This window comes from Uranotaenia lowii, chromosome 2, assembly GCF_029784155.1.
Source record: "Uranotaenia lowii strain MFRU-FL chromosome 2, ASM2978415v1, whole genome shotgun sequence".
Classification (NCBI taxonomy): domain Eukaryota; kingdom Metazoa; phylum Arthropoda; class Insecta; order Diptera; family Culicidae; genus Uranotaenia; species Uranotaenia lowii.
This window is the reverse complement of record NC_073692.1, coordinates 59,713,037-59,740,419: the sequence shown is the minus strand read 5'-3', so window position 1 is coordinate 59,740,419 and position 27,383 is coordinate 59,713,037. Positions and strand designations below refer to the sequence as shown.

Sequence of the window (27,383 nt, the reverse complement as noted above, 5' to 3'; positions counted from 1 at the left end):
TTTTTGTCATTTTTGTCATTTTTGTCATTTTTGTCATTTTTGTCATTTTTGTCATTTTTGTCATTTTTGTCATTTTTGTCATTTTTGTCATTTTTGTCATTTTTGTCATTTTTGTCATTTTTGTCATTTTTGTCATTTTTGTCATTTTTGTCATTTTTGTCATTTTTGTCATTTTTGTCATTTTTGTCATTTTTGTCATTTTTGTCATTTTTGTCATTTTTGTCATTTTTGTCATTTTTGTCATTTTTTGTCATTTTTGTCATTTTTGTCATTTTTGTCATTTTTGTCATTTTTGTCATTTTTGTCATTTTTGTCATTTTTGTCATTTTTGTCATTTTTGTCATTTTTGTCATTTTTGTCATTTTTGTCATTTTTGTCATTTTTGTCATTTTTGTCATTTTTGTCATTTTTGTCATTTTTGTCATTTTTGTCATTTTTGTCATTTTTGTCATTTTTGTCATTTTTGTCATTTTTGTCATTTTTGTCATTTTTGTCATTTTTGTCATTTTTGTCATTTTTGTCATTTTTGTCATTTTTGTCATTTTTGTCATTTTTGTCATTTTTGTCATTTTTGTCATTTTTGTCATTTTTGTCATTTTTGTCATTTTTGTCATTTTTGTCATTTTTGTCATTTTTGTCATTTTTGTCATTTTTGTCATTTTTGTCATTTTTGTCATTTTTGTCATTTTTGTCATTTTTGTCATTTTTGTCATTTTTGTCATTTTTGTCATTTTTGTCATTTTTGTCATTTTTGTCATTTTTGTCATTTTTGTCATTTTTGTCATTTTTGTCATTTTTGTCATTTTTGTCATTTTTGTCATTTTTGTCATTTTTGTCATTTTTGTCATTTTTGTCATTTTTGTCATTTTTGTCATTTTTGTCATTTTTGTCATTTTTGTCATTTTTGTCATTTTTGTCATTTTTGTCATTTTTGTCATTTTTGTCATTTTTGTCATTTTTGTCATTTTTGTCATTTTTGTCATTTTTGTCATTTTTGTCATTTTTGTCATTTTTGTCATTTTTGTCATTTTTGTCATTTTTGTCATTTTTGTCATTTTTGTCATTTTTGTCATTTTTGTCATTTTTGTCATTTTTGTCATTTTTGTCATTTTTGTCATTTTTGTCATTTTTGTCATTTTTGTCATTTTTGTCATTTTTGTCATTTTTGTCATTTTTGTCATTTTTGTCATTTTTGTCATTTTTGTCATTTTTGTCATTTTTGTCATTTTTGTCATTTTTGTCATTTTTGTCATTTTTGTCATTTTTGTCATTTTTGTCATTTTTGTCATTTTTGTCATTTTTGTCATTTTTGTCATTTTTGTCATTTTTGTCATTTTTGTCATTTTTGTCATTTTTGTCATTTTTGTCATTTTTGTCATTTTTGTCATTTTTGTCATTTTTGTCATTTTTGTCATTTTTGTCATTTTTGTCATTTTTGTCATTTTTGTCATTTTTGTCATTTTTGTAATTTTTGTAATTTTTGTCATTTTTGTCATTTTTGTCATTTTTGTCATTTTTGTCATTTTTGTCATTTTTGTCATTTTTGTCATTTTTGTCATTTTTGTCATTTTTGTCATTTTTGTCATTTTTGTCATTTTTGTCATTTTTGTCATTTTTGTCATTTTTGTCATTTTTGTCATTTTTGTCATTTTTGTCATTTTTGTTATTATTGCTTTTGAGCTCAAATTTCACAACAATATTCGCGAATAAAGTAGAATAATCTTTAAAAATAAACAATTCGTGTGTGAGCTCCAACTGAAACCAAGCCCCTTATCCGTACTCATAAGCCGCGGTCCCATTAAGTCACGTAACTGACAGCATTTGAACATGTCAACACGATTAAGAGTGAAAGTAAGACATGTCCGAAAAAAATGTCTTCCAAAAGCTCCCTGCTAAGACTCTAAGCCTCCAAGAAAGTTCCGAATTGGCGTCGAAATAAAACCCTGACCACGTTCCCGGAAACGCAAATCGGCTCCAAATACCTCCTCGGTCCAATTCGCAGAGCTCACACATCGATCGATGCCTGCGTTGACTCGTAATGGGTCGTAAAATTGTAGAAATTGGCAATAAGTGTTTGATTTCCTTCGATCGCTATTGCTGATTGCAAATGCCAGACGGAGGCTAATAAAAATTCATGCTCGATAGTGGCAATCGGTAGCGAAATCACAATGCAAATCGGTAAGTGTTTTGTTAATGTTTGTTTCAAATGCTCAAAATTTACTCACCAACAACGAGCTGACTAGATAAGGTAGGGGAACCCTAAGTAAGGGGGGATGTTCTTTGGTCAAACAAACATTTTAAGGCTACCATAATTAGTGGGGAGTTCGTCACGCCGCGGTAAGCGATTGCGCCCACCGTGATTACTGCAAAGCTACTTTTTATGGCTAGCAATGTTAACGCTCTTGACAAAAATAATGAAAAAAAAAACAACACAAACTTACATAATGACTCTTGTGAGATAAAATTATACCGAAAACTCAGTGTAAAATAATACCACCTCTGCAGTCTGGTGGCTCTGGTTTCTTCTTTTCCGATGTCGACGACGACTAATTATATTTTCGGTGGTCTCTCAGCTGTGTTAAGTAAGCAGCGTTCCCGCTTGAGAAAATCGACATGGCGCGGAAAAATGTTGGTCACACCGGGTTGACAATGCTATAGAATTCTCAAAACAATCAAATCCGACTGAGAAGTCTGACCAAAAAAGAGACAGAGGGACGAGAAAAAGCCCATTTATTTTAATTCCATTTCGTCTGTCGTACCCAACTATTGGTTCATAATTGTGTTTTATTTTCTGCTTTGCTAAGCGTCTTCTACAAGTTTCTAAAAAATTTATGCTGTAATCAGGGTGGGTTCAATCATTTGGATGTTGATGTTGACTGATTTCAGTTTTTTTTTTGGGAACTGGACCACTGACCGCTGCCTGTGGTTGTGAAATGAAAGTGAAATTAGATTTGGAACAAGTTTTTGGAAGCCGAAACCTGATTAAACCCCTCCGGATAAAAAAGGAGCTGGATTACATCGCGGCTACTTTTACTTTGGTTAGGAAGACAAACAAGGTAAACCTAATCTGGGGATTAATCTGAAAATAAATAGGTCATCACGATCATCACTCAACGAGATAGGAAAACAGTTCAAATTTGAGTTAAAAAGTTGATGAACGTTTAATCTTTCTATTACGCGACTCTCTATAGATGTGTATTGGCTGCAATTTGTTTTATCATTTTTGTCATTTTGAAACCTCCTTCAATTTCAAAGCTATTAGTGGTTCAGGGGAAAAATGCCACCAAGTGGTATATTCCTGAAAAAAAAACTCTTGTTTTAATGTTAGTCCTCTAAAGAATGATCACAGTAAATTCCTTATACTCATTCAATTGACATTCCCGGTTTTCATTTTAGATAAACATTTGAAATTGAAATATAACCTTCGAATTTATTATTTCGGAAACATTAAAAAATGTGGTTTAAATTAGTTCAGAGCTAATTTCACATTTCAGATATTTTTACTGAACACAAGGCAACATATTTCACATTTTTCCGCGGTGCAAATGATTTCTTCATCTGATATGAAAGCTGATTTCGGAAGTTTTGCCAAAATTTAAAGATATTTCTAACCAAACGGAGAAACGTTATGCAGTCTTCAGCATAGTTGTTGAATAGAATTAAAAATTATTCTCCATCTGGCCATCAGGTGGTGGCACACTGGTTAAGCTGTCGAATGGGCAAGAGGAGGTTGTTAGTTGTAGTTTTAATGACGAAATTTTTTTTATTTTCTTGTTTCTGGAATGAATTGTCCAAGTGTTATTATCCATGGTGTTCCACTAACTCTTTTAATTTTGGGTACATTAACCTCAACAAACGACCGTGTTTGTTGGCTAGCTGCCCGATTATACACTGCCATTTTTGGAGGTTAGGGTTCCTTTTCTTATTCGTGCACCCCAGTGGGTTGTCGGTTAGTGTACGTAAGGAATGTCAAAAACAACTATATAAGATTAAATCTAATAAAATGTTTTTCTTGATTCGCTGAAATGTTTATAAATAGGGGAGAGTGGGGATACTTGATCCCCTTTTCTTATTTTCACCATATCTTTTTGGAAAAATTTAGCAACTCGCCGTCTTTGAGATTTTCTGACAGCTTGTAACTTCAAGTTTCTATGCACCAAAAATTAGAACGATACTTGAACCCGTTGATGAACTAGAAGCATTTTCGTGGAAGTAAAAAAATTGCGATTTTTCTGAAGTTAGGGGAGACTTGATCCCCTATTGAAGGAGACTTGATCTTTTATTCAGGAAGCACTAATCCTTGTATAAAAATCAAACAAAACCACAAAATAGAATGTTAATTGACTATTTTGGTCATGTTTGTTCTCATTTCACAATTTATAGCAGACATAAGAAGAAAATTCTATAACTTTGTCTCAACGCTAATAACATTGCATACTTTAAGGCGCTATTTTTTATAATTAAGAGAAAATTAATTATTTTTGCTCTTTTCTTCAGACAATTGTTTGATAAATATTAGTTTTTGGATAAATATTAGTAATTTCGTAATCAGCAATCATAACGATCAATTCAGAAGAAGAATGTGCCGTTTGGAAGGGGGATCAATTGTACCCAACTCTAGGGGATCAATTGTACCCATAATCAACATTTTAGAAAACTTTTTCTGAAGAAAGCTGAGAGTTTTCTATTGCTTTGAAAAAATGGCATTATGAAATTCATTTTACGCTCGAACGATTGATACATTGGAACAAATATTTTTTCCATAATTTTCCCATGTAAGGAACATATTAAAGTGATGAAAAAAGATCTTCAAGTTACATTTTGTGAAAATTTTCAAACAAAGTTCAATTACTCAAAAAATTATTTTGTTAAAAAAATTTAAACTACAAGCATTGTTATTTCGCTCATTTTGGCACATTTTTCTAGAACATATGATCTTTGTAAGACATTCCAGTTTCGAGATATAGCTAAGGAATCAAGTATCCCCAGGGATCAAGTATCCTCATTCTCCCCTATGTATTGGTCCTGCATCGTTTTGCCCGAGAGCTCGAGTCTTTATGCCAGTGACGGGAAAGCAATCATATCATCTTTGGCGCAATTCACATTCGTCACATATTTAGTTAGCACCGATCGGTATTGAAATTTTGAAAACTCTTGTTTGGATGTAGATATTAAAAAATATAATCGAGTATAAAAACTCTGGTTTTCCAAACTAAGCTTAATTTTCCCGATTCGGAGTTGAGTTTCAGTGTCAGGAATATATGTTCAGTTTTTTGTAAATCGTAAACTTCAATCTATGAAATTTTTCCCAGAGTGCTGAAAAATATTTAAATCTTCATCAATGTACAGAATAACATTTGATACATAATCATAAAATAAAAACATGATTAAAAAATTATCATTAAAAGTCTTTCTCGATGCAAATTATTCTAAAACCTAACTTTTTCCTGCATTTAAAAAAAAGAGATATCAAAAATGTGAATGAAATTTTACTTCTTCATATTCATATGTTTTAACGCTATATCTACATGAAATTAATTTTCATCCAATTAAATCCATTTCCATTGAATTTAAAACATTTCTAATTGACAAAAAACTTGGTAAATTCCTTATTTGTTTCGAAATCTATCATTTTTTTTTATTTATCATCATATGTTGCAAATTTGTTTTAAATATTTCAATATTATTTGATCACATACGACCATGTCATTAGATATCATAAACGTCACAATGCTTGTCTTGAAACATAAGCAATTCATTACAGTGTCATTGTATGCTATTTTATTCTGTGAGTGATAACAAATGCGGAAATATAACTGCGTTTTGAGTTTAGTGAAAACGAAAAAAAAAAAACAATACATTGTTGAAAATAATCAAATAAATATCGTATTAGTGTGATGTCATAACGCATAAAGCACCAATTGCAGTAATTTTTGGTATTGTTTTTTGACTGGATTATTTTTAATTTTTGGAGATTGAAACGGCTTCGTCAGTCAATTGTGGGAATAAAAACGAGTGATTTTTATTATTGTCCAGACGTTTCGGCCACAATAAATTGCCGAAACGTCTGGACAATAATAAAAATCACTCGTTTTTATTCCCACAATTGACTGAGGAAGCCGTTTCAATCCCCAAAAAGTAATTTTTGGTTTTGTGCGAATTAAATTTTACATTTTTTTTGTTGTAAAACATAATTTTTATTCAAATGTATTAGGCTGTTGCATACATTCAGGGGTAAAAAATGCTACAAAAATTCTACTACCTCAAATCATCAAATTAATGCTTGCATGGATGAAATTTTTAAATTAATGAACGCATTATGCAAAAAAATGATATTCGGAAACGATCTAAAAGGTAAATCTTCGATTTGCAGTTTGATGCATTTTATAGACTGTTCCAGAAATTATAAGCACAGTTTCAAAATAATGAAAAAAAAAATGTTTTATTGAATTTTATTTATTTCATTTGTTTCACAGTATCATTATTTGTGTTCTTTCCAACACTGTACTATTATTTGATAAAAATCTTGAATTAAAAGTCAGACTTCGCATTTTTCCTCGAACATGACTCATAAGCTTCTGCACAGTTGCATTACCCATAATTTTCACCATTTTTGGCCAATTTTTTTGAAATTTTCCGAAGTCATCAGCTTACTGATACTTAAAGGCTTCTTCCGGCACATAGGGGCTTGGTAAAAGACCTTTAAGTCATCAGCATGTTTTTCGTAACTTTGCTTAGGTCAAAGCCCAAAAAATTAGGTGTGGTTATAATTTCTGGAACAGTTTATAGCCCAGATTTGTAACAGAATTATAAAAACATTTATTTTAACAAAATATAATGTTTGTCCGAAAAATATTTTTACACGGACAGTGTTGGTACAGGATAATAAAAGCAATTTAAGGTTTGTAGGTGATATTTTTAAGCCAATCCGTCATACTGGGTAATGATTTTTACGACATTGCAAAATGCAAAAATTTGTATGTCTATTGTTCGATTTTTTGATTTTCTATGAGTATGTGAAACTTTAAAAATCTATCTCACGATGTGAGAAACTATGTCATCATTATTTCGTTATCATTAAATGATAACTTGATTACATTACCTTAAAAAAAAGTTCAAGAAGTATTGTGGTACACAAATGTTGCATCTAATCCTACTGTTGCATGATGCCCTGTTTGACGCTATCGAAAAAAATTTTTCTTTGGAATCCGTTGTATAGTTCGAATGAAACTTTGCATAAATTTTCGTTAAATTCTCTTCTAGAAAAAAAAATTGAAAACAATATTATGTCGGAAAGTTTTTTTTCTCACAAACAGTACAATAATCAAAATAAACCCAAACTTTCATCATGTAAAAAAGTGATGAACTAATTTTTATCGGTTCATATTGAAATAGTTATTAACGCTATCACCCTTTTTGGAATTCAAATTTCCAGTAGGATGATTTGAAGCTTCTTAAACATTACACTAAAATATTACTGTTGGAGTTCAATAGAACTATGAAAATATATCGTAAGAGCCCAAAGTTAAACATATTTCTGTCTAAGAAGCTTATACTAAATATTGGCACATAGTAAATTCAGCTTATACTTAAGCTGAAAATATGTTTCTGTCAACCTTTATAACTTTTTGTTTTGGCTCGAATTATCTTTTTTCAAATAACTTCCAATTTCTGACAACTATATTTGTAGAACTTTTTACAAATATCACACTGAAAACCAACGTTATAATTTCAGAGCTGTGATTTCAAATATGAAACGATATTCGTTTTTGGAAGCATCATTTGATAGATTTAAATTAAGTAATATTTTGTCATTTTACAAAAACTTTTGAGTTTGGATTTGTTTGAATCTCATGGGGCGTGTCGTTTGGCTAAAGAAGAATGGACCATTTGATTTTCTGGTGTACAACACGGATGTACAATATGTATAAGGTTCGAGAGATCTTGACGAGACATGAAAAAGTCACTCTGGCTGGGACAAAAAAAAAACTATTTTGGGAGAAAACCATTGTTTTAGTGGCAGAGTACTGTACTGATTCTATACTGAAAACATCTTATTTGTTTGAAAACTTTTTCTTTTCATGGTAGGTTTTTTGGCCCCTTAGTGACTTTTTTTTGTCTTGCCAAGATCTTTGAAACCGTACACTCGTGAACATCCGAAAGTCAAGTTTCATAAATTTTTACCCAGTCTCCGTTGGCAAATTTCGGGTGAAGCTTATTATTATTATTTTTTTTTATTGCCCCAAATGACCCGATTTTTGAAATAGTTAGGCGCTGAAGGCTAAAATTAATCCAAAATAGAACCTAAATCCTAGTCAGGATCTCATGCCAAATTTGGGCCAGATCGGATCACGGGAAGGGATCGCTCGACGAGCCTGAAGTTTGTATGGGGTTTGAGACATTTTGTTCGGGAGGAACATGAAAATCCAGTTGTGCATCATAACCTTTGGTCTCCTTCGGTAGATTTCTATTAGGTGCTTCTTTTCTATTATGACAAATATTTCTAGGATCTATTTTAGCCTTCGGCGCATAACGTTTCACAAGTTTGAAATTTCTCATAAAAATTTGAGGCAGTCACGTTACATGAATTGATCGCTAGGTCAATAAAAGAAAATTTAATCTACCAATCTTCTTCATATTGTGTATACACTATTTTTTTAAACAAAAATCCTCATGATATAAAATAACAAGATTCCCATATTCTTCAAATTCGAGCATGCTGGAACAACAATTCATTCCAGTTTCCGTTTTCCGGCAAAGAGCGCAAAGAGTCTCATATTGACCTGATTTGAGTGTGGAACAAATTAAATAACGACACGTTGCTCACGATTCTTCGAGCAAACATGAAAATCGCACCAACAATCATCAAACTCAGTCAGCCAGCCAGCGAAGCTCAAATAAAGGCATAAACACGCAAAACTGTCCGTTTCCAATAGGAGAAGGTAGAGGATGACCAGTAGGTAGGATCCACCTAAGCTTGAACAGATCACAGAAGCAGAAGCAGGTTCCGTCTGAGCCACGTTTAGTAGCCAAAAGGTAGCTGTAGTGGTGAAAAATGATGTGTATAAGGTGCGAAAAGTGGAAGAGAACATCAAGCGAATGTAAAGTTTGATGATCACAAACCTGTACATCGCTTGGCAGCCCCGAAGAAAATCAAAGTAAAAACATAAAATGTAAAACAATATTCCAAGTACCGCTAAGTTTAATGGTCTCTCACTTTTCATTCTTCCATGTATGGCCGATTTTTTTTTGCTCCCGGTAAAAGTCCGATTTCGGTATGCCGTACATGTGCAGCATTGGGTAGGGTGGATCCAATGAATGAGATGTGTCATGTGAAGTCTGCTCTAAAATGCATTGTAAAACAAATTTCGATCCTTTTACTACAGAAATTTTACTTAGGTAGTCAACCAACTTGTCTCATTCAATTTCATTTTCATTATTGACTGTGGCCGACAAAAGAATTCATTGGTATTTCTCGTGGTATACTTACTTATATCATTTCCGTATTAAGACAGTAGGAACTACAAATATTTATTCTACAATATTGGAACAGTAATAGAAAAGCACTAAAATCCTAAAGTACGGATTCTGAACCATACATATAAATAAGTTACTATAACACCTGAACCACCCAAAGACTGTGCCGGTAATTTGACACTTACTCGTTCATTTTCGTTCGATCGCGTATATTTTCCTTTCCTTTCAGGCAAGTTATTCTGCATTGTAAAAAAACTACCCAGAGTTTACCGGTATAAACTGACAACAAGAAGTACCATTTAATTTCTTATCCCATAAGCTACCTCGGTCGTCGTCGATGGATGGATGACTTAAATCAGTGAAACGCTGTGTCTGAAGGTTTTAAGGACCGAGTTGCCGCTGGAGACAACTTTTATGATTAAAATAAAAAGCTTCACTGGAGGAATTTGTACCTTCATTAAACGCTGGGGCTACAATTCATCAAAGGATGGTACAGCATAAAAATGTGCAGGATTTTCGTCTCATATCTATATAAAAATGACAAAAAAAAAACACAAATTAAAAAAATAAAAATATAAGAATGCCTCCCAAACTATCTTTTCCAGCTTTAATCCAACTTTTTCAAAATTTTTTCGCATGTATTGCTTAAAGTAGAGTTTAACAAACAATTCAACATAACTTTCACAACAGTCCTTACGCACCCTTATTTCACATGGTAGAATCGATGGGGGGAAGTTAAAAGATGAATTTTCAAAACCTCTTCAAAATGTTCAAACTTCGATCCCCCCGATTTTCACCGCTGAAATTTTCTCATGTTGGGGGAATTGAAGTAAAAACATTTTTAGGAAATTTTAAGCACTGAGCCCAGTTAAAAATTCATCTTTCAACTATTACCCATCGATTCCACCATGTTGCAAAGCCAATATGTGTCGATTTTTTTTGAGTTGTTGACAAAATAAGATTTTCCATTTTCTTTTTCACCTGAGGTGTACAGCGACCTTAACCCTTCGTTTCATAAAGTAACAAATTTGCAACAATTAATTAAAGCTGTTGTAAATTATGCAAAAATTCAAATAGTCAACTTTTTTCTTCATGGCAATCATATTTCTAACTTCAAAATACCATTCAATTAAAAAAAAATGACTTTCCGAGTATATATGTACAAACTAGACCAACTTCAATCTGAAAAATATGAAATGTTAATATAGGCTTATTTTTCAGAATTTTGACCTAGTCCAATTCGCACTGAGGAAAAAAAATTTGACTGGAAAAAATATTTTCGCATTTTCAGTAATGCAATTAACATAGTACGATTTTTTTAAATTTTTGTCTGATATAATGGCCTTTTATTAATTGTTGCAAATATGCAAAATCATGCAACGGTAGCACCTTTTAGTTGCGTTTATGGGCTACAAAGTGTGTTTTCGAAAGTTTCATCGTTTAAACTGTCTAGATATATGTTTCCCGATAAAAGTATTTTTATTTTAATGTTATATTATCATGTTATCGAGCCATTTTTAATTATAATGCAGATGCATTAGCCTCTAACTGAACAAAATGGCTACCAACTGTAGAAATATGGAAAAAAAAACAGTAAAAAATCCTTTTGACTAGATCACCAACCATTAGTATCATAAAGTAAAAAAATGGCATTAATTACGAAACCTCGTTAGAAATCCTGCATCAAAGTTGAAAAATTTTATATTCAAAGGGTCACATATGGGTGCACGGATTCACCGCAGTTTCTGCCTAAGTATGTTTTCAAATGTATTCTCAGATTATTAAGTTCGATAATATATTTCCAAAGGGTCTTATTAAGTTTTTTTTTCGTGATGGTCCCATGAGGCCCATTTGGGTCCTCCCTCCACCCCATACGCATCATTTGAAGTGGGAGGGACAATTTATCCTTAGGATATTTGTTTACATATTTCTTTGTCATTTTCTGTACTACTTGGTCGTCTTATCAACTCCCGCGTATGTCCATCACTGTACAGATTATATGTCTGATATCATATTTCCATCACATTATTAACATCCCATTTGGGATTCTTACATATCTTAATAATTTGTCTTCACATATAGTATTGCCATTCTTTTGAAGCTTTTTATGTTTAAGTTATCTTTGATGTTTTGCGGCAAGTTGTTATACATCTTTAAGCCGTTGTAGAATATAGATCGTTTTGTCATTTCTTTCTTAGCTAATGGAAGTCTAAAATCGCATGCCCTTCTCGTATTGTAACTGTGAATATCGTTTCCAACTTGTAGATCTCGAGCCAAATATGAAGGTAACATTCCAAATTTCATTTTATGAACAAACATTAGGCTATTATAAGCAATTCGTTGTTTCACAGACAGCCATTTAAGCATGTCAAGCATAAGAGCACTAGGCGTGTACCGGTTGCAACGTGTCACAACTCTCATAATCTTATTTTGGATTTTCTGCAATCGCTTTATTTGTGTGTCTGAGGCTTGAAGTAGAATTGTGGAACAGTAATCAAAATGTGGCATAATTACTGACTTCACATAAATGATTTTTGACCAGAAAGTCAAATACCTATTTGTCCGACAAAGTATACCATATTTTTTTGCGATTTTTTTGATTGTATAATCCACATGCTCTATAAAGTTTAGCTTATCATCGACTTGAACTCCTAAATACTTTATTTGACGTACTCTTTCGATCACACATCCGCCAATTAGCAGACTTGGGCAATTCACAATTTTGCGGTAGCCTATTATCATCCAGTTTGTCTTATCGAGATTTAGACATAATTTTCTTTGTTTCAGAAACTCAGTAATGTTTTCCAGATCAGCATTTGCCTCATGCATTATGAGTTCTAAGTTTTTACCAGTCCAATAAGACACTGAATCATCAGCAAACAGTTTCAGGTGACCGTGTTGTAGGCACATTTTCAAGTCGTTGATGTATAGAATAAATAGAATTGGCCCCAGGACACTTCCTTGAGGGACACCTAACTTATTTTCTTTGTACTGAGAGTAGGACGAGCCAAACTTTGTCCGTTGCATTCAAATTTGTGACTTTTGAGTAGTTGAAGTATTTTTAGTAATAGTTTGAATCTTTAATTTTTCAAATACAACAAGCACTGTGTTTCTATGAATTTAAATATTATATTGTGATCCCCGGGAAAGATTTTCTGGGTTCGAAATAAATATTTTCGCATTTTTAGTAAATTTATTATAAACATACTTTTTTTCCATCCTAGTACATTGATTTTTTAAAAGCAAATGCATTACATGTTCTCAAAATTATACAATGTAGTACCCTAGTTTCTAACATGAATTCCATAATGTGCTTCAATTACTTTTTATGATTCAAACAGTATTTATGTTTTCAGAACGAATGTGATAAGGAAACGGTGCATGATGGTGAAATAGCAGTTTCATTTTAGTCCTACTTATAATTCCGTTAACTCTTCTGAATGTGTACCATCGGGAAATCGTTTTCGATATTGAACCCTGAGCGTTCCCAAATTAGAATCAAAGCTAACAGTTGAGTCACCGCAACTATAACGGCTCCTTCCTCTACTACCATTTATTAAATAGTGATCCACTCGGCAAAATGAAACTTATAAGTAAAATGCCTTAATAAATAAACCTATGACTAAAAAATCAACAAAAGTTATATTAGTGCATTTTGAAGGTATTTTATTCATCGGTTTTCTTTATTAAGGAATATTGAAAATATTGTTTTTTGCTTTTTTTTAATTTATTGTTGTTTCAATGAACAATGCAAATTGTTTCTTCAACAATTTGTATTCCCTGATTTTCAAGTAACTTGGTTCTTTGCAAATAAGTATACCATATACAATAATCACTTTTTCTGTTATAAATGGATTTATAATTTGTTGTTGTCAGCCGAGAAAAAACTTTTTTTTTAGATTGTTGTATATTGCGCTAAAGAACCATGAACACGAAGATCATAAAACCACATAAAATCTTTCACAAAAAATGAAGTTACTGAAAAAGAACTGGAGATTTGTCGATCTAATTAATCTCAATAATGCATGTAAGCACATACTTAGGTAGGAACTGCGGTGAATCCGTGCACACATGGTGGATAACCAGCATACATAGGTTCTACCCCCAACTAAATGGTGTCCAGACATCAGGTTTACGAAGTTTTTGAACTAAAACTATGGTTAGTGCAAGATAAACTAAGTGAAAATATTTATATCTAGCTGTCTTGTGTGAGGAACAAAAAGGTATAAACATTTCATGTTGTTGCAAATTTGCAACAATTAATATTTTGGATAAATACTCGAAATGTGTGAAAATTATATTTTTGCATTATTTTTCCCTTCATGTACTCATCATTGCGCACTATTGAGAATATTTTCAAGAAAAAATAAAAAATCATGAAATGAAGGGTTAAAGATACATCATTAGAAAATATGGTGGCTTCATAGAGTCAATCAACTATAATCACTACTCCACGGTCGATGGCATTCATTTTGTAATGTGACTCTTGGTTACTTGGAACTCCCATTTTTTTATTAGTTCTTTGAACTTGCAAGAGTTCATGTTTCAAAAGCTTTTATAACTAGGATCAATCCAATACGCCAGCGAAAATAGATCGATAATAAGTAAAATCACACACAAGCATCTTCAATTTGCTCGAAAAATATTTGTTTAACCGTAACGTTTTCCTCACTAGTCATTGGTCATACCATATCCTCAATTTTTTTTCCCTTAACAAAGATTATTTGATTTCCAACTAGGTCACGTCAAAGCGTCTCATCTCTTGATGTGCCATAGCTGGATATATAATAATTTGTTTTGTACTAAAAAAAAAAGTCACACCAAAGCTCTTTTGCCATCAGTCGTAAGAGTGATGAGCTCACTACATCTGATGACTAGACACCTAGCTAGGTATATTGTAAAAGTCAATTCTAAGCCCTCGCTCACGATGGGAGCCTCTTGTTTACGAAAAGCTGGTTTAATTGAAATCAAAACTCCCATTTCCTTCGAAAGAGGAAAAAATAAAACATAAAATGATGCAATTTTTGTTTGCCACACTGCTGTTGCTGCCACCATGTAAGTGCAAGCACCATTTCCACTACCGACCCCGGTTTATGACCACACAGCCTTGTGATGAGGGAACTTCTCTATCTCTTTCTCTGAGATGGCCCCCTTTTTTCGAGCAATCGGCGAGCAACGGTAAACAGGAGGAAAATAAACGGAGAAAAATTCAGCAAAACCGCGTCATTATTTCGTCAATTTTTATGGCTGGTTAGCGGGGCGCAGGTGGAGTCACTGGTACACGTTGGTTGTCCACTAATAGATTCCCCTGGCCGACAATTACCGACTCTCATGGATGGACAATGTCCATTGGACATCGACTAACTGGTAGCAGTTACTGATGAGTCTTCACTACAACGAAATATGTTGGTAGTTACGGTTAAGTCTAAAAAAAATTGTGCGAGGGCAATTAAACAGCCAGGATATAATGATGCTTTGCTTACAAATTATGAGTTACGATAAGCGATCCTGATTCAGAATTCAGAAGGCTTGTCTACCAATCGAAAAAAAAAATCTCACAATGAGAGATGTTCATAGATGTTGATGCTAGAATTATTCGACTAAGAAATACTTGACTTAGACCAATGAAGAAGACTTGACTTGGCTTAGGATAAGATGCCTAAGTTTTAAGGTTTCAGCTATCACTCAGATCAGAATTCAGAATCGTATTCAATTGTAGGAATGAACTTTAGAGCAAATAACGGCATTAAACCTAGGAATTTCGGAATTCAGAATTCATAACTGACAGCGTCATTGAAGGTATATAGTCCCACAGTCACAGTCATTTGGTGCTGAACAAAAAATTTGCATGTGGATTAAATTTCTACTAACCAAGCACTTTAATTCTGGATTCAAAATATTTTCCACTTTATTATTCATTGTGCTCTCCTTTTTTTTTGTTTTTATTTTCTCATTTTCGGATTTTCAACTATTTTTTTTTTGTCTGTAATCAAATGATTTGTTTTACTTCGACGTTACTAAATATACAAATTAGAATTCGCTACTCCTCCCACCCGAAAAAAAAACCAAAGTTTTTCACCCACCGATGACGTTTGGCAGCTGGGACGGCGTCACATTGATGTTTTTCATTTGTTTTTGTTTTACACCGCGATCTCGCTGCAGAGTTGAGGAGGGCTAAACAAATTTTCACACGCTTTTCCGAAAACAATATACTGGCAGCAGATAGTAGCGAAAGCCACCATCCGAATAGGTGGTGGAGCCCTTACGTCTGTCCACGCAGACGAAATTTATAGTCAACCGCTTAGTTTTCCATCGGGTTATGACGGCTGCTGCGGCACTCTTGTAGTATGCAGGCTGGCTGTAAGTGGCGATTGATGGTCTTAATTTTACTTTAGCTGGTACTCCTACCTACCTATATTGGGGTGGCTGGGAATTTGTTTTGATATGTTATTTGTTGTCTGCATAAACTTCCGCAGACAGTTTAACAAACCGAACAGCAGGTGAGGAGGAAGTTTATGGGGAGTTCATCAGATACATGCGGAGATCTACGGGAATTTAGCGAACATATCGCAAGACATCTCCTCACAATCTATACAAATAGCTAGACTCGATTCCGGCAACGGAAATTGTTTTTCCATCTTTATATGCATTATAGGAGATGTCGTATGTTTTCGGTTTTTTTTATGTGAAACGGCTGATGAACAAATATTTTGTACGAAGTTTTTAAACTAACTGTTAAGTGAGCTGTTGAGCTTCTGAAATATTTGTCAGTGAACATAACATTTTTTCGAAAAATTTTGCTTGTATTTCAATAATCGACTCCTACAGTATTGTTTCAAGAATTTTTCGAATGTTATGTCGATTATGAAAAAGAACATTTCAAAAAGATTTAGGATTTAACATTTTAGATAAATTCATGATTAATTAACACCAAATTTAATTCTATAATTAACACCAAATTATTATTCTTTGTTTCAGAATAAATCCTAAGTCAATGTGGCGACAAGATGGTTATAGTTACACGGGTAAGTAATATTTCTGTTGTTTTTTCACAGTATACAAGCATAAATCTGTTCTAGCCAAAATTTTCCATTTGTAATGAGTGACTTTCCATTTATGCTTGGGAAAAATGATTTAAATTGCCTTGACATTTGTTATATACTTATTTCAGTAATTATTAATTAAGATCTTGAGAGCCAAAGGGGTACAATTACAAAAACTAACAATTCTACGTATATAATATAAAAAAATGGTTAGCTTCGATAACACACTTAGCTTCAATAAAATAGTGATTCGGTGTCATTAATAGAGAAGCTAAATTTTATTCTTTCTTTAGACAAATGGATATCTTGAATGAGTTGCATAATAACTAATAAAGTAATATTTATAATTAATATTTAACTCATTAGATATAAAAGCACATAAGTGTTTTGATTTAAAAACTGTAAGTATTTAAAGTTATTCACGCTCAGTTTTAAATAAAAGACTGTACGGACATGTCATACACACAGCAAAAAAATTCTAAAAGTATACGGAATCTAAAACACGAGTGATCTATTTTTTCACAAGTGTAATTAAAAAAAGATGTAATTTTCCATTCCTTTTGATGTAATTTTAGTCTTTTTTCAAAAAGCGAATAAAAATAAATTGTTTTGGTATAATTTTACATTCCGTGATGTAAAAATAAAGCGGCCAATGAAATTTATATCACAAGCAGTGTAAAATTATATCTATTTGATTTAAAATTGACTGAAACTGTTTGTTTGTGCCATTTGCCTGTCGAGAGTTTTCGGAAACCGCGAGTGTTTTCGTCCCAAGACGAAGCTCCATCATCTCTATGATAAAAGTGGTAGGTTTTTCAATTAGCAAACAAACGAATGATGTTATTGAAATTAATTAGTTGTTTCTCGATTACAGCGACGGCAGGTTTTAAAGTGGCAGGGATCCGGAATTTGATTGCCAGGAGAGGAATTTGCGTGAACGATCCGAGGCATTTGTAAGCAAAAGCTATCCTGACCCGACAGTGACATATGGATCCGGACCATGACAGTCCGGAACGGAATTCCCCTTGGTCCCCCAGTGACGCTGACCGGTTGGAATACCAGCAGAATGCCCCAGTCTGGGGGTGCTCGTGATGGTGGGTGTACTTTGTTTTTCTTCACTATTGATGTTTTTTTTAAATAAATATTTAATAGTAGTAAACTAGTGTAATTTTTCTTTTCAAAAGGCTCATAATATTCCATAAAAATGCAAGTATCCCGAAAACAAATCTAAAATTTTACATCGCTGTGTATTTTTCCACGACAATAAGCTGTTCCCTTTCCGTGCATCGTTTTTGGTCTAAATTTACACGCCTCAATGTAATGATGATGTAATTTTAGATTATAAACGATGTTCCGTTTTCGTGCATCGTTTTCAATCTAAAATTACACGAATTTTTCTTGCTGTGCAGGGTGATTTGCCAATCGTTGTCTTCTTCCCAATCGTTGCACAAGATGACTGAAATTGTCATTATTTCAGCCGTGTTTCAATTTCTTCCTAAAATAATTCTGAATCAAGTTAATTGGAATGTTCACTTATAGCCGCCGACCGTGGCCTAGAGGATAGCGTTTAAGTCTTCTAAACCAGAGGTCATGAGATCGATTCTCGGCCACGGCGGCATACATAGTACTCTTTCTGTGGGCTGGTGGTGTTAGCATTAGTGAGATGCTAGCTATTATATTCCTGAAACATGTACGCTTTAGTGTTTAAGTACAATTTAGATCTCTTCAAAGAAACATGAAGTTTCACTGAGATCCTATATGTGTGTGTTCGTTTTTTTTTTTTAATTCTTATTGTGATATTTTCTACAGTAAAGTATGCATCTAACGACAGTTTTACTTTTTTTTGGTTTAATCGTGCGGTTTTTGTTCTATTTAATTGTTAACCAAAACCATAAGGCAAATAAGGTGGTATGTCAGACTCAGAACAAAGCATTTTTCGTATCGGTTGTCTTTATGAATCGTTTGTTGGACAACTTTAACACCATAATTTTTAAGAAAAAAAAAACATCCTAACTGGACTAGGATCATGCAACAATTGATCCCCTCAATCTTCACTTGCCATATCCATTCATGCTCTACCTTGCCGCATAACTAATAGGCCTGATAAGATGTGATAATTGATTACATGCAACTGATAAAAACTGGAAGTTTCTTTTAATTTGACATATTTTCTCGCTAAATAAGTGGATAGCTACATTTAACTAGTAAATTTAGTAGTTTCTGTGCTGTGGTTAACTATTTTCCATTAATAATTTTCGTAATTTTTGCCCTCTATGATGATTTTTTTTTATCTCAAATTGCGAGGTGATTTGTTGCATTTACATGACGATTCCTGAAGAATGGCTTTTCATGTCTACAGCGAATCCCTTGATTTTAAATTAATATTGTCACAACATTGCACAGTTAGGTGCCCAAACATTTGGTCCTTTGAGCCGGATCAAATGTTCAGGCACGGCCGATATGGGGGGTTCGGTTTCGGGGAATTTCTTTCCGTCTCCAGTCGACGACTTCCACCAACACAGGAACTCCAGGTAAGTCGCACAGTTGATGGCACAGCAGCTGATCACCTGCTCGGGGGGAAGATTTCGTTTGCACTTGGGGGTGTACGTTTATGTGTTGAAAACGCTTCGCAATTCGTTTGCGGTTCTACTACTATCACTTGATTTCGGATGCACTTATTGAAAGTCGCTTTATTGGACTAATTACTAATTTATTAGAGAAGTGAAAAATCCGTGTGTAGTATTCAACGTTACAATCTATTCTAACCACTAAAATGGCTTACATACTATTGTGTAAGTCTCTCTTGGCGAGAGTTCTTATGTTGCGAGAGAGTACATATTAATGCTAGGGTACGTGTATAGAATGTGGTGTTTACGAGCAAATGGATTAAAGTGTCAAGTGAACACAGAACTAGACACATATTACAAACAAAAACTTAGATCCTATTTCCTGACCGGCACAGTACCGATCAAACTTTTTGAAAAGATATATTCTCAAACAAAACAGCATATCTTGAGCATAGATCGGTCGAACGATCTGAAACTTTGGGCGTTCGTGAATGCATTATTGAGGCTAGTACCACTTAATATCGGGCCACATACAATTTCCGATTTGTGCAAATTATTTTTAAAAATATGTTTATATTGATATGTTAACCAAAAATGGAGCAAAATTTTAGCAAACAATGGGGAATATTGATATTCCACTAAAAAATTTTTTAGAAACATCAAGTTATGAATGATGAGATATAATTATGTAAGGTTTTTTTCTGCTCAATATCAAACTTTGGTATAAGCATGAAATAAGCATATCATTCAAGGTTGCCGAAATCACAGAAAAATCTGTATTATCACAGAATTTTGAGCAAAATTTCGTCACAGAATCTGTGTCACAGAATCTGTGTCACAGATCACAGAATTTTTGAAATTTTCACAGAATTCACAGATTTTTTAAATTTTATACACATTTTCATAATTATAATTTTATACACATTTTCATAATTATTATTTTTTTTTGTCATGTTCTGACTATAATTCATGAAAATATGAAAAAAGGTAATGAAAATTGATTTTTTTTTCAATTAAATCTGTAGGAAATTTCCAATTTGTTGATGTTTGACATGTTTTCCTTATGAACTTCATAGAAACAGCGTCACAGAAAACCGTCACAGAATTTTAGGTTCAAATCACAGAATTCCAAAATTTTTTTTGTCAAAAACACAGAAATTTTTTCGGCAACCTTGATATCTATACTGATATAATATAGATTGTATATATAGATATATAGATATATTAATATATAGATCGTATATATCGTATAGATTTTTTATATAATCTGAGATATTTTAACATTCTACGAGTACTGAATTATAACTCATTTTGATAGAAAAAAATGAGTTTCAAAATTTCTCAACTTGATGTAATTTCGTTTTTTTTTCTGCTGATCGGAAATTGTTAGTTTATTATCAACTTAACTAACATTTCTTTTTTTCACTTGACAGATTGTAAGAAAAATTCCGCAGAAATATCTTGTATCTGGAAAAATACTTTATCACGATTTGAAATGTGAATTTTCGCCTAGGAAGAAAATATCCATCTGAACTTAAGAAAATCTATTCAAAACACATAGTAGACGATAGGATATAATTTGATAAGAAGAAGAAATAATTTTATTTTATTTCAAGAGTGCCAGTGATCAAAGTCTGAGATCATTTTTTTCAATTCAAATTCTTCCAGTTATGAAAACAGAAGGCCAAAAAAGGTCATCTTTGAAGTTCACAGTAATAACTTTACATGTTGAATTCATCATACAAAGCTTATACTGACAAAGTACAGGTTGGGTAATTTAATTTCTTAAATGATCAATAAGAAACCGATTGAAATAAAAATAAGGAATACTAAGTTTTGCTATAAATATTGAAAGCACAAATCAAATACTACTTTAGTTGAAATTGCGCATTCAAATTATGTTTTGAAGTTGATGCTTCGAATCAATTTCCGAACTTTTGAAAGATTGATAAAAAACCATGATCATTAAAAAAAAGTAGATTAAAATAAATAAGAATAAGTAAAACTTTTCAAATTTAAAACTTCAAACTTTGAATATTTGGTTGCCGTCAATTGAAATACAAAAGTATAAACAATACTTTTATTACTAAACATTAAGATTTATAAGCTTCCAAGAAGATTGTGTTTTCAAAACAAAAAAATCAGAATTGAAAAACGAATACAAACTAAATAAACAAAATTCAAAAAATTGAAAATTAAAATTTATTTCAAAATGAAAAAAAAATTCTTTAAATTTAGGAAAATTTATTTAAAAATTAAAACAAAATATGAAGATGGAAAAGTTTGGTTATCTGGGAAATTGATTAAGAATCATCATGTAAAAGCCAACTAACAAAAAGACCTTTCACTCATATGAGGAAATAGTTTGGAGAGAACATTTCAGAAAAAGAATAATTAGGAGAAGCTATCTAGGAGTTTATTGTAAAGCGTGGCACATTGTGAGGTCTAAAATTTATCAAACTTATATCTAAGAGGAAGTTATCAGGTAACTGCATCAGAAAAGATAAAAAAAATGGGAATTTGTCAAACAGTTTATTAAAAATATTAATTAGAAAACTGAAACACATCAACGCTGTAGTGATATCACTACAAATTCTCGTTGAGAATTCTCGAGTTGTGTAAGTTATTAAGCACGTTAAATGCCATAGTAAAATGGAAAAATTAGTAAACTTAAGTAAAACATATTGAAAACTACAACAACAAAAGTTATACCTGGAATAATTGTAAGAAGTTTTTAATACACTGTTTATTGAAAACACGGACAAGAACTCTTTATTCATTGTTCTGCGATTCACAAATGGAATGGCAATTTCGAGGCCTATATTTTAATGATTGATTTGGAAAATTTTGGTTTTGAATCATTTGTCAGATTTTATCTATAGCCTCTTCTTTCGGAGATATGGTCGGAAGGTTTATAAGGAAATTTATTTATAGTTCATGATCTTATCTGCAAGTTTCAATGAGAATTTTCAACATAGGTTTCGAAATTATTGAAAAATTTGCAAAGATGGTTAAAATTTCCACCCTATTCCAAACCTACTCCTATTCCTATTTTGGTAATGAACTGATACCTTTCATTGGACCTAGACCTAAAATACCTACAAAAAGTAAGATTTTTTGAAAATAAATAAACATTTTTTTGTAGAGAAATGAATCCAACTTAGATGAAATTTCAGGGACTAGATAAGGGAACATTGATGTTGAAAAACATGCGAAAAAAATTCGCCTTGTCTCCCGGTGAGACTTGAACCCACATCTTGCGCCTCTCCGGGGCCCATGTATTAACATTCTACTACAGGAGACCAACCTGGCGTATGAATATTATACTGGTTGAGTGTCGATGTCTATCGGAATGAAGGGAATAGTTCTCCCATGTGATCATAATCATTTTTCTTGGTCTATTTCTATTCCCATCTTTTCATCTTACGGTAGTTGGACTCAAATTTGGATATTTTAGGCACGGCAAGATTTGCATTGCCTTCTCATATACTGCACGGGTTGTCAGTTATGATGAGAAATGATGCGTTTGCCGTATTTGGATATCCAACTTTTCATTTCTCTACAAAAAAAGTTTCGCTGACTGAATGTTTGAGTCAAGACCCATCTTTGGGTCACAGTTTAAAAATACAAAAAAAAAAGCCGGTGCCAAACACCGAATTTGGTTGGATATCCAAATACGGCAAACGCATCATTTCTCATCATAACTGACAACCCGTGCAGTATATGAGAAGGCAATGCAAATCTTGCCGTGCCTAAAATATCCAAATTTGAGTCCAACTACCGTAAGATGAAAAGATGGGAATAGAAATAGACCAAGAAAAATGATTATGATCACATGGGAGAACTATTCCCTTCATTCCGATAGACATCGACACTCAACCAGTATAATATTCATACGCCAGGTTGGTCTCCTGTAGTAGAATGTTAATACATGGGCCCCGGAGAGGCGCAAGATGTGGGTTCAAGTCTCACCGGGAGACAAGGCGAATTTTTTTTCGCATGTTTTTCAACATCAATTTTCCCTTATCTAGTCCCTGAAATTTCATCTAAGTTGGATTCATTTCTCTACAAAAAAAGTTTCGCTGACTGAATGTTTGAGTCAAGACCCATCTTTGGGTCACAGTTTAAAAATACAAAAAAAAAGCCGGTGCCAAACACCGAATTTGGTTGGATATCCAAATACGGCAAACGCATCATTTCTCATCATAACTGACAACCCGTGCAGTATATGAGAAGGCAATGCAAATCTTGCCGTGCCTAAAATATCCAAATTTGAGTCCAACTACCGTAAGATGAAAAGATGGGAATAGAAATAGACCAAGAAAAATGATTATGATCACATGGGAGAACTATTCCCTTCATTCCGATAGACATCGACACTCAACCAGTATAATATTCATACGCCAGGTTGGTCTCCTGTAGTAGAATGTTAATACATGGGCCCCGGAGAGGCGCAAGATGTGGGTTCAAGTCTCACCGGGAGACAAGGCGAATTTTTTTCGCATGTTTTTCAACATCAATTTTCCCTTATCTAGTCCCTGAAATTTCATCTAAGTTGGATTCATTTCTCTACAAAAAAAGTTTCGCTGACTGAATGTTTGAGTCAAGACCCATCTTTGGGTCACAGTTTAAAAATAAATAAACATATTCATTAATAGTATAATCTTCAATCAAATATTATCAAAAAAAAGTATTATTTAGAAAGGTTCCAATTAAAAGTACGTACCTTTGTTGATCTTTTCGTATTGACACCAAGTTTTGGTGGTGTCAGGTTTAAAATGGGACATCATAGTCGAAAGTCTCCTTTTTTGAACCCCTTACAAATTTTCAATAAAATTTATTTTATTTTGGGAAAAATAAGAAGTATGGTATTCCAATTGAACTATGAGTTCTCATCAGTGTTCCGAATATCACTCAATTCTCATGAGAGACACTGAAACGTTTTCAACAGCGAAAGCGAAACCTAAATTGTCGGTTGGTTTATCTCCCAGTGGGGCAAAGATTGTGTTCGACAGCGCTGCTCCGAGAATCAAAGAAATAAAATTTGAAAGAGAGACGTTTCTTCTCCAGTTGGAATTCTCAACTGAGTGAGGAGCTGCCTGATTGTCAGTTTCTTTTTTCAGTCAATAACTTTTCTTGCTCAATCACTCACTCACTCACTCGTTTACTGATCGATGATCGAATGCTGTCTGCCTGATACATCTTGCTTTGTTGTTGCTGTTGTTGGGGAGGATTAAAATAAGCATTCAAACACGCAGGCAGTACGTATGAACATATGTTTCTGCCGCTTTGCCAGAAAGTACGCAGGCAGTATGAACCGATGCAAGGCCGCATTGATTGAGTTTGAGTGAGTGAGTGAGTGGATTTTCGAATTGGATCTTGTATCAGTCAGTGTCTCAATCACTTCTGATACACCAGGTAGTGAGCTTGAGAGATCGACTTAGATGCGAGTCCGCTCTCGCTTTTGAATCTTGTTTACATTGACTTCGCATTGTCGCTCTGCCGATTCCCTAGGGAACAACAGGCAGCAGCAATCGGCTTTGAATGTTTCCAACTAGAAACCTATCATGAGCGTTTCTTCCGAGTGATTTTCGGAAGACTGGTTCTCATGATAAGTTTTCCGTACAACAAAGGTATTAACTAACGAATTAATAAAAAAAAATAAATAAAAGGTATTAACTCATCAAACCACATGGTGGCTGAACCTTTAGATGGTTTTTGGGATGTGCAACCATAAGAAAAAAAAATCGACCAACATTAAGCACGACATCAAATTTTCCTGTGTAACTTTTGGGCACAGAAAATCTGTTTAAAATGATTTTTTTTTAATTTCAATATTACTTTCGAGCCTTTGATCTTGTTGACCAAGCCTGTATGAGTACAATAAACGAAAAAAAATCGAGCGAATTCAGTTGAAATGAATAAAATACTGCTTTAACATCAAAATCATGTGCTAAGCTGTGCAATGATTGGCAAATCACTGTATAACAGATTTGGTTAATATTCTGGTCAGGCAAATAGAAATTCGCTGCAGTATTTTTTTAACATTTTTTTTTACTTTTCGACCAAAACCTGAGCACTTTTTGAAGAGTTCTGTTCGTTTGAGATAAAAATTCGTGTCGGAACCGAACAAAATCAACTAAAGTATTGTATTATAAAGTCTGTTTCACATAGAATCTGGTCGGATAAAATAGATCATTTCTCTGCAAAGAAATAACGTACAACAAAAGTAAAAATGTCATTTTGTAGGGTTTTTATTGCACTTTAAGGAAAAAATCCATAAAAATCATTCGTCAGCTTTTCGGATGAATTTTCGAACTTTTTTTTGTGATACCACCCATCATTTTCTGCACAGTACTGCTGGTAACCTCATTCGCCATCTTGTTCCATCACTTTTCCAATTGAGCGGGTTTTATCATGGTTCTGCCACATTTCTTCAGTTTGCCCTTAACTATTGCCCAATATTTCTCGATGGGACGAAAATCTGGACAGTTTGGTGGATTGATACTTTTTTCAACAAAATCGATCTTGTTCTCCTTATACCACTTAACGACATCCCGGCTGTAGTGGCAGCTTGCCAGGTCCGGCCAGAACTTCACCGGACCTTTGTGGGACCGAATGCATGGCAAAACCCACTTCTGGAGACATTCTTCTTTGTAAACATTTCCATTCATTGTGTCCCCAGTGATGAAAATCTTAGTCTTCTTCCCGCAACTACAGATCCCTTGCCAAATCATCAACTTACGAGCAAATTTATCTGCGAAAACAAACTTGAATCTACCCGCAACATTCCCTTTACGCTTCGCAAGGTAAAATTTGTTACCGGGTATTTGTCCAAAATCCATTTTGACGTAAGTTTCGTCGTCCATCGAAATGCATCCGTTGGACTTGGTCTACACTTTCTCGTACAACTTCCTTGCCCTGGTTTTGGCAACCAGGTTTTGTTTCAGCGTCCTGTTGGGGTGGTTGCTTGCATGATACGACCGCAAGCCTTCTCACAAACAAATTCATCGAGTTGTACTGTGGTTCGTCTTGAACTTTTTCGCCAAATCACGCAAGGAGATTCCAGGATTATTGTGAACTGATGGAATTACATTTTGCGCTGCAGTAAATGAAAAGATGCGACCAGATTCTATGTGAAACAGACTTTAGATAAGACATACTCAGTTTAATGAAATTCGGAAACCTGATCAATAGACTGGCCCACAACAAAAAAAAATCCTTATATTCCACTCTGCACCCTCTAAATTTGTGCATTAACACTAGAAAGACCGCACCAGTCAAAATGACTGGTGGGACACTTTGTTTGTTGAATATCTTTTAAACACTACGCTCTAAAAATTTGCAAAAAATACGACTTTTCATGAATTTTGAATCTCTACACAACTGTGTATTTTTTATTTTTCTAGCTCTTTTAATAAGCGAGAAAAATTTCGCCATGGACACTCGGACCGTGACCAGTCAAAATGACTGGTAAAATTCACAAACCTATAACTCAAACAAGATACATTTTTTTTGCTTGCTCTTGGTTTTATTTGCAATCTACATTCAAGACAAAGAGCCTAAGTTGATTTATGGTGGGCAGGAGTGTGTCATTAGCTATGAAATTATTGATTTTCGATACGAAGTCATGGAAATTTATAGAAAAAGTTCTCGGATCGACCGCTGTGTGGCGCTTCAAGCACTTGACTCCCAATTTTTTTGGTCTGTTTTGTTGCTCAACTATAATCGAACTTTCTGTCAAAATTTGGCGAAATTTCATCAAGATTTGTAAAAGTTATGTTAGTTTTAATACATGTCCATTCGAGTAATCGAGTAAATTTAGGTGATAAATATGTTTTATACTACTTTAGGTTCGACAAATTTCCAATTCAAGTTCCCTTACAGGTATTCCGGCACCCGTGTATAAAGCTGGCAACTGATTGAACATTCTTATTATAAGAGGAAACACATCTTACCTGTCGGCAACTTACGGGGTTTGAACTCTAGAGTTTTCTTGCCGATACCGGGAATCGAACCCAGTACACCTGGCATACCTAGACTAGACTCACGCCAGTCTATCTGATAGACCACATTGGCGCTAAGATTTTTCAACATGGGTGCACGGAATGGCTGTAAATTCGCCGTTGTTAATTATATAGAAAGAAATGGTTTTTAAGTTGCTTCAGAACACAAAATATTTTTGAGTTAGACATGATAGGCATTTGAAATGCAACATTAGTCAATCGAAAAACTTTTAAGGAAAAACAAATCAATGTGTACATTTGACCATGTTGATTCATTATTTTTATTTCCA

The 27,383-nt window shown here is 33.4% G+C and overlaps 1 protein-coding gene across 2 annotated transcripts in view; it reads left to right on the top strand.

Annotated features, from left to right (window-relative positions):
* Positions 1-27,383, top strand: part of LOC129745601 (myosin-VIIa) — a 116,844-nt gene that overhangs the window by 43,738 nt on the left and 45,723 nt on the right. For both annotated transcript variants that reach the window (XM_055738768.1, XM_055738767.1), the window contains one exon: positions 16,456-16,502. In XM_055738768.1, coding sequence (XP_055594743.1) covers positions 16,485-16,502 — 18 coding nt within the window. In that variant the 5' untranslated portion in view covers positions 16,456-16,484. The remainder of the gene's footprint in view (positions 1-16,455; positions 16,503-27,383) is intronic.